Genomic DNA, 14,968 nt, shown 5'->3' with positions numbered 1-14,968 from the left:
TCTGAGTGCCTTAAGAGTAGCAAGTGCCTTCCGCACAATATCTATGGAAGCAGTGTGTGTCATCTCCGGAACTTTGCCTCTCAGAGTCTTAGCTGAGGAAAGACGGATCCTTTACCAACGAAAGAAGTCGACCACACTAAGCGCTGAGGAGCTTGGAACAGAAGAGCGGCAGAGGAGCATAAGTAGATGGCAACTACAGTGGGATGCCACAGTGAAGGGTAGGTGGACGCATCGTCTCATACCAAGGATCAACGTTTGGCTAAACCGGAGTCACGGTGAGGTCAACTATTATCTTACACAGATGTTATCAGGATACGGCTGTTTCCGGGCGTATCTCCACCGCTTCAAGCATGATGATTCCCCGGAGTGCCCGTCTTGCTCAGGAGTCAATGAAGATGCAGAGCACGTTGTCTTTGAGTGCCCACGTTTTTACCCACAGCGAGATGAGCTGGAGAATATCCTGAAGAGGAAAATCCAACCAGAGACAATAGTAGCAGCAATGCTGTCATCAGAAGCTGCCTGGAACGCCACAAGCACTTTTGCTACAAAAGTGCTTACCGAGTTGCGATCCATTGAGAGGAAAAGAGCGAAAGACAGAATCTAGAAGGAAGAAATAACATCTTAGCCACCAGAAGGAAGAGCGGCAGCTAATTCCTCCCCCCGCGAAGAAATGCCTTACGGCGGTACCATGGGGGATCAGAGGATAGAAGAGAAAGGGGTTTTAGGGTTTAGTGGGTAGGGGCGTCAGCGTCGAGTTTTAGTATGACGCTGCGTCGAGTCGCCACATATCCAGGCCAAACAGCTACGCCTGGAATCCGTAAAAAGGACTCCCCCCCCTAAAGAGGAAAAAAAAAAAACACACACACACACACACACACATACACACACATACATACAGACACCGTGACAACCTCGCGGGAGTAGTCAGGGAAGCTTCCTATGACCTTCAAACGTCGAGATCTGATGAAAACTCGATTTTTGCAAAACGGGGTGAAAACAATAACTTCCCGATTTTTGAAAATCTTCAATTTTCTTAGCGGGAAGTTAAAAATGAACATTCTTTAGCTTCGGTTGATCCCACTTGTAAATAATAACCATCTTTGGAAAACAGCGTCAATTACTGTTTTTGATCTGGTAGTTTTTGGCATAATTGTAAAATTAGCGAGATGAAAATATTCACACAAATAAAAATGCTTCAACATGCTTGCTTCATATTAAAACTTACTCATACGCAGGTTCAAACACATGTATCAAACACAGACTAACATAAACACGTAGAACGCTCGGACCCGGAGCAAGATATAGATATAGATATACTGACTATCCCACTATACAGGAGCATACATATAGACAATTCTTAGTAGACGATAGTGGGGATGCTACGAAGAGTCGCATAAAGAGGAGACCGAGAACGTCTGAAGTGTTCTATCTCATTCTCTCGCCGGCTGAATCCTATAAATTTATGTGTTTGTTTCTCTATGGACTTATTTTTTCGTTTCATCGAGTTTGAAATCACAACGATTCTAAAGAAGTTTCACTTCAATTATAGAACTCAAATCAATCAAAATAACAATAAACAAAAATCCAAATTCAAAAATTTTCCCAGTTGATTTTGGTCTATTAAGGGGACCGGGTGGTCTAGCGGTCTAAAATTAAAGCTATTTTAAAAATTTTATTTCTATATGAAGGTAATGACTAATCCTTTCAAATTTTTTTTAAACTTATTCTATTCCTTATCAACTATACAAAAATGAAAATTAAGACAAAAAAAAATTTTTTTTTAAATTAAAAAAATGGCGCTGAAGTTTGCCTCTCCAAAAAAAATGGATCTGACTGGCGGGGGTTGATTGATCTTTACCTTTGATCTGAAATTAAAGAAAATGACGGATTTTAAATTAGTATAAGTATAGTTATCGCAGGAACTAGAATGAAAAAAAAAAATATTTGAAAAAATGGCGCGTAGTTAAAAGTATTTTCTGAAAACGAGTTTCAGATTTGTACTTTTAACTACGTGCCATTTTTTCAAATATTTTTTTTTTATTTTAGTTCATGCGATAACTATACTTCCACTAATTTAAAATCCGTAATTTTTTTTAATTTCAGATCAGAGGGAAAGATCAATCGACCCCCGCCAGTCAGGTCCATTTTTTTTTTGGAGAGGAGAACTTCAGCGCCATTTTTCTAATTGAAAAAAAATTTTTTTTTGTCTTAATTTTCATTTTTGTGTAGTTAATAAGTAATAGAATAAGTGTAAAAAAAATTTGAAAGGATTAGTCATTACCTTCATATAGAAATAAAATTTTTAAAATAGCTTTAATTTTAGACCGCTAGACCACCCGGTCCCCTTAATAGACCAAAATCAACTGGGAAAATTTTTGAATTTGGATTTTTGTTTATTGTTATTTTAATCAAATATTGTTATTTTTATTGATTTGAGTTCTATAATTTTTTTTTCTATAATTTCCAATAAAATTGTATTTTTTCTGAAAAATTCTCCAAAAAGATGATTATACCCTAAAATTAACTTAGATCGTGTAGAGGCACGTGTTGTTTTTAATTAAAAAAAAAAAAAAATTCATCCCAGTGTTTTCTCATCAAAAAGAAGCTTTTTAGGGGGCGCCGCAAAAAATTTAATTTTCAGCGACCACCCTAATACACACTCACTCACTCACTCACACTCACACACACACACACACACACACACACACACACACACACACACACACACACACACACACACACACACACACACACACACCTCGTGTCGGGCTTGCTGGGTCCCGCATCGGGCGCCTCCCCAGGTGGCGGATAGGGGAGTGCCCGGCATATCTGCACGTCAGATGCGTCGGGTACCGAGGAAAGAGAATACTCGGGGTGGACCAAAACCTAGCAAAAGATGGTATGGAAATGTCAGAACAATTTCAAACATCGTCTACGGTGCAGAGGAGGGATACCTCAGTGCCGGCGAGGGAAGGCGTACAAACGGGCCTGAACTCGTCGTTATCAAGCGACCGTTTGAACAGTGGAGTAGACCCCATGGCTCTGCTGTCTAGCAATGCTAGCAATGCTACAGGGAGTAAAGAAACAGCTCTGATGGAAGTAGACGCACAGCAAACAAACTTTCCTCCAATAGGTGGAAGACCTGTTGCTCCCGTCAACACTCACACATGCCGAGGAAGGATAAACTCTCTACCGACTGTCACCGGTCAATAATCGCCAATGGAACGGCTCGGTAGCAAGATCGAAGAATTAGCTGAGTTCATAAAGGATAAACGAAATCTCCACCATGAACTCAGAAAAATAGTAGCGTCCATTGCCACGGCATATAAGTTGGCCAACAAACCAGCAACGAAGACGGTGAGAACCACGCAAACATCTCCGGATCTGAACAAAAAATCCCAAACGTTTTCGGTCACTCCTGAGAAAACACAGCATAGAGAAGAGAAAAACAAGAAGAGGCCGCTATCCACGCCCAGCCCTTCCTCGGAAATCGATAAGCCAGCACATAAGAAGACAGCCCGGGGTGATACCTGGACCAAAGTGACTCGGAAAAACAAGAAAAAGGAAGAACAGGAGCCAGTGGCTCAATCTGCTACAGCCCAAAACCAGCCAAGCAATGTTGGCTCCAAGAAACCGAGGAGGAAGAAGATAAAAACTAAAGCTGTGCTTGTCCAACCAGCTGAAGGGCGAACATACGCCGATCTCCTCAAGGAAATCAAAGCCAAGGTTAATCCGACAGAGACTGGAGTAGACATAAAGTCTATCAAACAAACGAAGCGAGGGGGCGTTCTTCTAGAAATAGGTCGCAAGACTGAAGACACTACCGCTTTCACGGCTGCGATAAAAACAGCAACTGCTAACATCGGTACAGTCAGAACGCTTACACCAAAAGCAACGATCGAGATCCTGGACTTGGATGCCATCACTACTGAGAACGACGTCCGCGAAGCACTCAAACGTGACTTCACCGACAGCCTGGAGATCAAACGGGTAAATTTGACAAAGCCTACTCGACGGGGCAACCGGGCAGCCTTCTGCGAGATAGACGAGGCTAGCGCGTTCAAAATCCTTGACAAGGCTCGTATAATGATCGGATGGGTCAACTGCCGCATTCGACCAGTTGTAAAAGTAACACGCTGCATCAGATGTCTCGGATACGGGCACGCGACGAACTCCTGCAAGGGGCCTGACAGAAGCAAGTGCTGCTTTAAATGCGGAGGAGGAAACCACAAAGCTGCAGACTGCGTTGAACAGCCAAAGTGCTTCCTCTGTACAGAGGAACAAGAAGCTCCAGATAGCTTATGTCATATTCCAGGCTCCGGGGCTTGTAAGGTATTCCGCACCGCACTTGCCGAAGCTACAAAAGGGCAGAAATGATACGCATACTTCAAGGAAACCTGAATAGATGTGCGTTGGCGCAAAATTTACTTCGCCAGCGAGTCTTTGAAGAGAGGATCGACGTTTGCTTCATCTGTGAGCAATATCTAAACCTCCAAGATAGAGCATGGTTCGCAGACAAAACTGGCACGGCGGCAATCTGGATTGCAAATACAAAGAACGTTACCACCATCAACAGCGGAAGTGGAGCAGGTTTTGTCTGGATTCAAACCCCTATAACCTACTTCATCAGCGTCTATCTCTCACCTAACGAAGGGATTAGTGTGTTCCGACAGAAACTGGCAAATATAGAGGATGTGATCACCAAGTTCGACGGCGAAGTTATCGTAGCTGGTGATTTCAATGCTAAATCGGTTGAATGGGGCGCTGATTTCTCCGACACCAGAGGCAACGAGGTCGCTGACGTCGTGGCTAGACTCGACCTCATAGTGCTAAATACTGGGAGCACCACGACTTTCAGAAGACCGGGGTACCAAGAGTCCATCCTCGACATTTCGTTGGCGACTCCAAAAATTGCCAACATGATTGAAAACTGGACAGTATCCGAAAAATACAGTGGCAGTGATCACCAGTTCGTGACATTTAACGTTGGATTGGCATCTGCTCCGGTACCACAACACGACCTTTCTAAGCGAAAGTGGAATGTCAGGAAGCTTGATCCAGAGGCACTGCGAGCTTCACTTGCACGGAGCTAGTCTACCCTTCAGAACAACCCGACTCCGGATACTTGCAGCGAGACAGAAAGGACAGTACTAAATACGATGAAGGAGATTTCCGCCGCATGTAACGCCTCTATGCCGCGGTTGAAAAACCGGAGTTTTCGCAGGCCGGCGTACTGGTGGTCAACAGACATAGCGGAACTTCGCAAAATGTGCCATCAACTACGTCGCCGCGCAACGAGAGCCGCCAAACGCTTCCCAAGCCAGGAATTGTATTCAAAAGAGTACAAGCAGGCCAAAAAGATGCTAAATCGAGCCATCAAAGCAAGTAAAGCAAAGTTGTGGAAAGAGATCTGCAACGATCTCGACAATGACATCTGGGGTAAAGCCTACCAAATTGTCGCCAAACGACTTGGAAAGGCTTCACCAGAGGCGCCGAAGCCTCCAGCCTTAATGGATAGCATCGTAGCGGAGCTTTTCCCCAAACACCCGCCGCGGGAGAAGAAACACTACACTAAAAACAACGAAGTAACGCCCTTCACAACTAAGGAACTACAAGACGCGGCCAAGTCACTCAAAACAGGAAAGGCACCTGGACCTGATGGCATCCCGGCATCGGTGATCAAGATTATAGCCCTGGAATACCCAGACTTACTCCTGAACACCTACAACGCATGCTTGGCAACTGGCACCTTTTCCGCGGTCTGAAAACAGCAGAGATTGGTTCTCTTAGACAAAGGTAAGGGAACCCCCATAACACCTTCGTCGTTTAGACCACTCTGTATGCTAGACATTGCTGGAAAATTGCTCGAGAAGCTCATACAAGGGAGACTTCGCGACGACATCGACCGTGCTGGAGGTTTTGCCACCAACCAGCATGGCTTCCGGAAAGGTCATTCGACAGTCGGAGCGATCAAGAAAGTCATAAAGACAGCAACACAAGCATGGTCTGGTAGCCTCAAAGCTCGTAAAGTATGTCTCCTCCTCACGCTAGATGTCAAAAACGCATTTAACAGCGCAAATTGGGGAGACATTTTAGACGCTCTGGAGCACAAGTTTGACGTGGAGCCAGAAAATCTGGCACTAGTCGACAACTACCTTGACGATAGAAAGCTAATAGTGGAAACTACTGAAGGCCCACAAGAATACGCCATAACGGCTGGCGTGCCGCAAGGCTCAATAATGGGGCCTGATCTATGGAACGCAGACTACGACGAGCTTCTTGAAATCCCGTTGCCAGAGCAAGTAGAGCTAACAGGCTTTGCAGACGACGTTGCAGCTACTATAGTGGCGGACAGCGTGGAAGAGGCCGAACTGCTAGTTCGGGAAACCATCGACACCGTCGAGACTTGGCTCGATAAGCATCACCTGAAACTCGCCAAACAGAAAACCGAGATGGTCGTTTTGACCCGTCAAAAATGGTTTCCAAAACCATTCGCTATGGACATGGGAGAAACAACGCTGACGTCAACAAGGGCCCTGCGGTATCTAGGGGTAATGATAGACGAGAAACTATCTTTCCGTGAACACCTCGACAGTGCATGCAAGAAAGCCAGCAAGACTGTGTCTAGCCTAGCACGAATTATGACCAACACCATGGGACCAAGAACAAAAAAGAGAAGAGTTCTTCTAGAAGCAGTCCACTCGGTACTGCTTTATGGAGCGGAGATATGGGCAGACATATTAATGCAGAAGACCTACCGGCGAAAGATCGCAGCAGTACAGCGGCGAGGCGCTCTCAGGGTTGCCTGCGCCTACCGCACAGTTTCCGAAGCGGCTGTATTGGTCATTGCAGGAGCCGCGCCCATCGACCTATTAGCGTTCGAAAGAGCAAAACTCTATGACGCTAAAGACAGTGATGATAACATGAAGGACGCAAGAACGAGGATAAAGGCGGAAACGCAGCAAGAGTGGCAGGACCGATGGACATCGGGAGAGACGGGCAGATGGACGGCGCGCCTGATCCCAAACATCAACGTCTGGCTCTCTCGGAAGCACGCGGATACGGACTTCTTCCTGACCCAGCTATTGACGGGACATGGGCAGTTCAATGCCTATCTTTTCAAGATGGGTATGCACAGCACACCAACGTGAAAATACTGCCCGGATAAAATCGACGACGCCGAACACACATTCTTCGAGTGTGCTCGATGGAAAGACTACAGAAGAAGCACCGAAGAGATCATAGGCACCAGGCTCTCCCCCTCAAGCCTGGTGACCTATATGATCAAACAAGAGGAAAACTGGTCAGCTGTTGCAGTTTATGCACAGCACCTCCTGAAAGACAAAATCGCAGAAAGGGACCAGTAGCCAGGAGTAGGCGTCGTGAGACGCAGCACGACTGGATTGAAGTAATGCTAACGCGGTTCCAATCCAGTCCTCCCCGTACCATCTAGGGGAGAGGGGAAGAGGAATGTTTTTTTTTAGTGGGTAAAAATCTCCACACTACCGACTATCGATATCTGCCGGAAGATGGGCGGCAGAGTTAACGATACCGGTGTCTTTTGAAGATCTTTTTTCGTACCTCTTTACAAAAAAAAAAAAAAAAAAAAAACACACACACACACACACACACATTCTTACATACATACATACAGATCTGATGAAATCTCGATTTTTGCAAAACGGGGTAAAACCAATAACTTCCCGATTTTTTAAAATCTTCGATTTTCTTAACGGGAAGTTAAAAAATTAATTATTTCAAAAGTTATGGCTGTTTGTGTTGACCCAATTCAAAAAAAGGTCCTTTCGGTGACCATCATAAATCCTTTAAGATTCATATAAAATCAATCGGGCAAGAAAAAATAGTTTCATTAATAGATAATCTAGTGTCTGATCAATGCTTTTTTTTTTTAACACTAACAAAATGGCGGCCTCAAGAAATTTTGCTCTAGATTTTAGGGAAAAAACCAACAGTTAATTGTTTATAAAAAATCAAAATTTTTGAAGAAAAAAAAAATCCTTTGATCAGACTCGAGATTTTTATGTTTTCCAAAAACTGTATGAGTTTCATTGAAATCTACTGAGTGGTTTTCGAGTTACAGTGGTCACTAGTTTAAAAAACATAGTTTTGAGAAAAACGCATTTAAAGTTTTACATTACCTGCTCTCGAGCGTTCTGGAGTGCCTGAACGTCCTTTGTTATTTGTCGAATAACTCGAAAAGTATTTTTCGGATTCACTTCAAACTATCAGACAATATTTTTAAGATATTACACTTAAAGAAAATGCAAAAAAAAATCGATTTTTTGAAAATCCTGACTACCCTTAACACCTTAAGCAAAAATATCATTACAAATGATTTAATTTGATAATTTACTCTAATTTTCATCAACAATATTATAAATCCGAAAAAATCTAGTTGCTTGATAATTAATAATTTTTCTGAAGCAGACAACATGATTGTCATGAAGCCGAAACATGACAAATCATGTTGGTGCAACATGATTTCATCATGTTTAATTACCAAGACTGCATCATGTTGCATGTACTATTTATTTTTTTCCGTGTTCTCAAATTAGTTGAAGTTAATTAAAGTAACATCAATTAAAAATAATTTACTTCTAGAAGTAAGTTATTTCTTAATCAAATTAAGTATAAGAACATTATCCAAGCAAACAATATTCTCACGCAAGGACTTGTTGCACTCATCTTTACATCATATTAAAGTAAAAGTATATTTAATCACATGATCCGTTTTGTATAAGCAAGAGGTTTGCTATGCCTCAATCGATTAGACTTTACTATTATTTTATTCATAACAACTCATCGTAAAATTACCTCAAACTAGTTAACACGTATAGGTATTTTATTTAATCGATGTATATTAAATTATTTCTACGAGAGCAGATTAGTTCTATCAGACAAACATTTAAATGCTTATTGAAACGAATGCTTACTAGTGAGATAAGGTCCCCGACAAGCCAATAATTGAAGGGTGTGATGTGCATGAGCTGTAAAGTGATGTTGCGTCGGCCCAGTTGGGTGGCTTGGATGTGTTGGATGATGAGGGTGATATGCTGTTGGTCTTGCAATAGGCTTTGTAATTCCTACTGCATAGTTAACTTGAATTGGAGATGATCCTGGGAGACTGTGAGAATAACCTGTCGTGCTCACCGTTGAACTTCCACTTGTTTGTTGTAGGGTCTGAAAATTTTCTGTAAATAATAAAATTGTGTGCTCAAAATGATTAAAAAAATTTTTTTCTATACTATTCAAATGTTCCGCAAGTACAAGGTGAACTATAATTCACAATTTGTATAACTAACATTGACAATAAAACAAGATAATCAAGATTCGCAATTAGTGTGGTTGAAAAACCACTCAAATAAATAAAAAGGCCATTCGACATGCGATATGGAAGTAGATTTCTAAATACTAGAATTCGAAGTTCTTTATCTACTCAGTTTCAAACTAGCATCAAAAGAGTATAATTTGTTGTAAAGAAGAAAATTAGGAAATGAGGTTAACAGAAATTTGTTTAATTTTGCTATTAAAAAGTTATTTTATGAAAAAAACACCAAAATACCATTTTTCTATAATTGTTAATCTCTATATAAAATCGCTAAAAATTATCATGAGGTACAAGTTTAGCAGGTCCAATCAAACGGCGTGTTATCGCCTTTAACGTATTCATCAAATAACTCTTTCAGGTAAATTTTGAGATTTTTAACTTCCCGCTAAGAAAATCGAAGATTTTCAAAATTCGGGAAGTTATTGTTTTCACCCCGTTTTACAAAAATCGAGTTTTCATCAGATCTCGACGTTTAAAGGTCACAGGAAGCTTCCCTGACTATCCCCGCGAGGTTGTCACTATGTATGTATGTGTGTGTGTGTGTGTGTGTGTGTGTGTGTGTGTGTGTGTATGTGTGTGTGTGTGTGTGTGTGTGTGTGTGTGTGTACACTGAGAAAACAATTCATTTAAATGAAATGAAGCTCATTAACTTTAAATAAATCTCTTATTTAAATATCACCAGAAATATTTATTTGAGACAAAGTTGTAGTATATTTGAATGAAATCCAGATTTGTTTATAGTTAACAAATATTTCTTTGGTGCTAACAATCGTATATTTCAACCAAATCAGATTTGTTAACTATAAATAAATGGTATGTTTGAGTATACTCAAAGCAATGATTTTTAGTTTTAGGTTATAAAGTTGTAAAAGTGGACATATCGAACGTTTGGGGTAAAATGGGCACTTCTTTTGGAATTATTACTTATACTGAAATTAACAATGACAATAAAGTTAGCCGACATCTAAAAATTTTTAGAATTTTTTAAAATCATGTGTAAATTTTTTAGAAGCATTTTTTTGTTGTAATTGATTTGTTATTAAAATTTTTAAAATTGACAGCTGACGGCTAACTTCAGTATCATAGTAATCATAGTATTTTTATTAGTATTATAAGTAATATATATATTTTTTCACGAAAATAAACTAATATTGTTATAAAATATACAAATTCTATATTCAATAACACATTTGAAAATTTTCTGTAAAAAAATTATTACTAAACGACACGGATTTTAGGTTAAGAAATTTTTTTTTTCGTTCTAATAACAGCATGAAATATAAAAAAAAAAATTTAGTGAAAAAAAAAAATAGTAATTCACAACCGAAAAAAATAAAATTTCTTTAAGATCAATAGGTAAATTAATATTATGATAAAATAAATATAAAAGAAATAGTGGCTGGTCACAAAAAAGTCAAATGTAAACAATACTCTTACATTCAAAAATAGCGACACCAAGCGTAATTTACTTGAAACGAGATTTGTTAATAGTTAATAGTTATCTTTATTTGAATAAAATAAATGAGTCGATTCAATTAAATAAACCAAAACGAAGTAGTATTCGATTCAAAGTAATATATATTTAAATAAGAGAAATTTGTTAACATTAGATAAATATTTTTGATTCATTTCAAATAAATCTGTGTATTTGAGTCAAACAAACCGTTTTCTCAGTGTAAGTATGTGAATCGGTTATAACTTTTGAACGATTGAACCGATCGGAATCTACCAAACGGCGTTCTAAAGAGTTCCCTCAAACTTAGATTTCCTATGAATTTGAATCGATTCGGACCGATAGATTTTAAGAAATTTTGAAAAATCTAAAAAAAAATCGGAAAAAATTTTTTTTTAAAGTGGTTTTTTTGGAATAACTTTTAAACGGCTACATCCATCAACTCCAAAAACTAATCCGCCCTTGAACTTGAAAAACCACGTCGATCACCACTAATCCGGTCAAAATCGGTTGATTCGTTCGAGAGATAGCTTGAAGAAAAAAAAACCGAAAAAAGTGTTTTTTTGGAATTACTCCGAAATTTTTCGTTATATCAATTTAAACTTAAAGATTCTTCATGAAGCTTAAGAAACTGCGTCGAATGCCACCAACCGCGTGAAAATCGGTTGATTCATTCAAAAGTTATTACAATTTGAAAATTCAAAAAATAGTGTTTTATCAAACTTCTATCAAATTTTTGAGCTCGAAGAACCATACAAAAGATAATTTTTGAGCTCGGAGAGCTCAAAATAACACACACGTATTTATGAGCTCGAAGAGCTCAAAAACGTTATAAGTGCAATTTCAAGCGTTTAAGTATAGAGTTGGCAGGAAGTTGCAGGGATGGCCTTCAGGGTCAACCGTTTTCCTAATTTTTAACTTCCCGCTAAGAAAATCGAAGATTTTCAAAATTCGGGAAGTTATTGGTTTCACCCCGTTTTGCAAAAAATGAGTTTTCATCAGATCTCGACGTTTTAAGGTCACCGGAAGCTTTCCTGACTATTCCCGCGATGGTGTCCATGCGGCTGTATGTATGTATGTATGTATGTGTGTGTGTGTGTGTGTGTGTGTGTGTGTGTGTGTGTATGTATGTAAACTTCTTATAACTTTTAAATGGCTTCACCGATCGGATTGAAATAGGTAGCGATCCAAAGAGTATCATTGCCATTTAATTTTGTAAAAATTTGAATCGATTCGGTTAGCTAGATTTTGAGAAATCTCAAAAATAAAATTTTCAAAAAATCGTTTTTTTGGAATAACTTATAAACGGTTGCACCGATCAATTCCAAAAACTATTCCGCTCTTAAGTTTGAAAAACCACGTTGATTGCCACCAGTCCCGTCAAAATCGGTTGATTCGTTCGAGAGCTATCGAAAACGAAAAATTTCAAAAAAAGTGTTTTTTTGGAATTACTTTGAAATTTCTCATTCGATCGATTTAAACTTAAAAATCCGTTATGAGGTTTCAAAAAATGCGTCGAATGCCACCAACCGCGTAAAAATCGGTTCATTCATTCAAAAGTTATTGCGGTTTGAAAATTTAAAAAATAGTGTTTTATCAAACTTCTATCAGACTTTTGAACTCGAAGAGCTCAAATGCATAAAGAAGCTATCTCTTTGAGCTCGAAGAGCTCAAAAACAAAATAAGTGAAATGTTGAGCGTTTAGGTATGGAGTTAGCGGGAAGTTGCAGGGATGGCCTTTAGGGTTAACCGTTTTCCTAATTTTTTTTTATAATGGATTCAAAAGATATCAAATTAAAAAAAATTAAGAAAACGGTTGACCCTAAAGACTATCCCTGTAACTTCCCGCTACCTCCGTATCTAAGTGCACAACATTTTACTTATTTTTTGAGCTCTTTGAGCTCAAAAATATAGTTTTTGTGTTATTTTGAGCTCTCCGAGCTCAAATAAATAGCTTTTCTATGCTTTTGAGCTCAAAAGTCTGATAGAAGATTCATAGAGCGCGATTTTTTGAATTTTCAAACCGCAATAACTTTTGAATGAATCAACCGATTTTCTCGCAGCTTACGGCATTCAACGCAGTTTTTGAGCTTTTTAAAGAATCTTAAAGCGCAAACTGGTCAAACTGAATATTTCATAGAAATTCTAAAAAAAAAACATTTTTTTTAATTTTTTTCGACAACGATATCTCACGAACGAATCAACCGATTTTAACCGGGCCGGTGGCGATAAACGCGTTTTTTCAAGGTTAAGTGCTGATTAGTTTTTGGAATTGATCGGTTTAGCCGTTTAAAAGATATTTCGAAAAAACGAATTTTTAGAAATTTTATTTTTGAGATTTCTCAAAATTCATCGACTCAAATTCTGTAAACTAGTATCAGAATTCTAAGGGCAAAGAAACTCTCTGGAACGCCGCTTATTTAGATCGAATTAGATGATCCTTTCAAAAGTTATGAGAGATTTACACACACCCACCCACCCACCCACCCACACACACACACACACACACACACACACACACACACACACACACACACATTCACAGATAGAGTCCTGAGATATGACACGAAGAATGGTCCAAAGGAGTATGATGTTATTGGAGGTGTACCGCAGGGTTCTGTTCTCGGTCCACTTCTCTGGAATGTCATGTACAACGGATTGCTGAGACTGAAACTACCAAGAAACGTCAAACTGGTAGCGTACGCGGACGACGTAGCCGTAGTAATAGTCGCCAAGCATCTTGATGAGATAAAACATATGTTCGCTATCACCTTTGAGCGAATTAAACAGTGGATGGACACAGTAAATTTACAACTGGCTAAACAGAAGACCGAGGCTGTACTTATCACTAGCAGAAAAGTGGTGGAAACGATCAATCTAAACGTCGGAGACCAAGAAATCACATCCCAACCATTCATTCGATATCTGGGAGTGATGTTCGATGCCCAACTTAACTTTAAACAACAAGTTGAACACGTGACCACCAAAGCATCAGCAGTAGTAGCCAACCTAGTACGATTGATGCCCAACATCGGTGGCCCGAAGCAGACAAGGAGGTCATTGCTATCATCAGTAGTTACATCGGTCCTCACATATGGTATATCCATTTGGGCCGACGCAATTGAGATCCAAGAATCATGGAGGAAAGCATGTCCAGTTTACCGACTGAGCACGCTAAGAGTAGCCAGCGCCTTTCGAACAATATCAGAGGAAGCAGTGTGTGTCATTTCCGGAATTTTGCCGCTCAGAGTCCTAGCTGAGGAAAGACGTAACCTTTACCAACGAAAGAGGACAACCGCACAAAGTGCCGAGGAACTCAGAGCTAAAGAACGGCAGAACAGCATCGCACGATGGCAATCGCAGTGGGACGCCGCGACAACAGGGAGATGGACACACCGTCTCATACCAAGGATTGACGTTTGGCTTAACCGGAATCACGGCGAGGCCAACTACTATCTGACTCAGATGTTGTCAGGACACGGCTGTTTCCGGGAGTACCTTTATCGTTTTAAGCACGATAATTCCCCAGAGTGTCCGTCTTGCCCAAGAGTTGCTGAAAATGCGGAGCACGTTTTCTTTGAGTGCCCTCGTTTTAACCCACAGCGTGATGAGTTAGAGAAGATCCTGAACAAGAAAATCACACCAGAGTTAATAGTAGAAGAAATGCTGTCATCCGAAGCTGCCTGGAACGCCACAACGACGTTTACCACCGAAGTGCTTACAGAGTTGCATTCCATTGAAAGAAAAAGGGCAAATGACAGAAACTAGAAGGAAGGAAAAATAACACCTTAGCCACCAAAAGGAATAGCAGTAGCTAGATCCTCCCCTCACGAAGTAATGCCTGACGGCGGTTTCCATGAGGGATTAGAGGAAAGAAGAAAAGGGGTTTAGGGTTTAGTGGGTAGGGGCGTTAGCGTCGAGTTTTAGTATGACGCTGCGTCGAGTCGCCACATATCTAGGCCGAACAGCTATGCCTGGAATACGTAAGAAGGATTCCCCCCCCCCTAAGATAAACAAAAAAAAAAAAAAAAAAAACACACACACACACACACACACACAGACGTACGGACATAATCGTAAAAATAGTGAGGAAAGCTTCTTAGGGCTTCAAAACGTCGAGATCTGTTGAAACCTCGATTTTTGCAAAACGAGGTAAAACCAGTAAC

At 40.0% G+C, this 14,968-nt stretch overlaps 1 protein-coding gene across 1 annotated transcript in view; it reads right to left on the bottom strand.

Moving 5' to 3' along the window:
- Positions 1-14,968, bottom strand: part of LOC123261523 (brain-specific homeobox protein) — a 301,828-nt gene that overhangs the window by 206,144 nt on the left and 80,716 nt on the right. The window contains exon 2 of the mRNA XM_044723165.1: positions 8,955-9,212. Coding sequence (XP_044579100.1) covers positions 8,955-9,212 — 258 coding nt within the window. The remainder of the gene's footprint in view (positions 1-8,954; positions 9,213-14,968) is intronic.

This window comes from Cotesia glomerata, linkage group LG3 (genome assembly GCF_020080835.1).
Source record: "Cotesia glomerata isolate CgM1 linkage group LG3, MPM_Cglom_v2.3, whole genome shotgun sequence".
Taxonomy (NCBI): domain Eukaryota; kingdom Metazoa; phylum Arthropoda; class Insecta; order Hymenoptera; family Braconidae; genus Cotesia; species Cotesia glomerata.
Note: the sequence above shows the minus strand (reverse complement) of the source record. Positions and strands in the feature narration are given on the sequence as shown.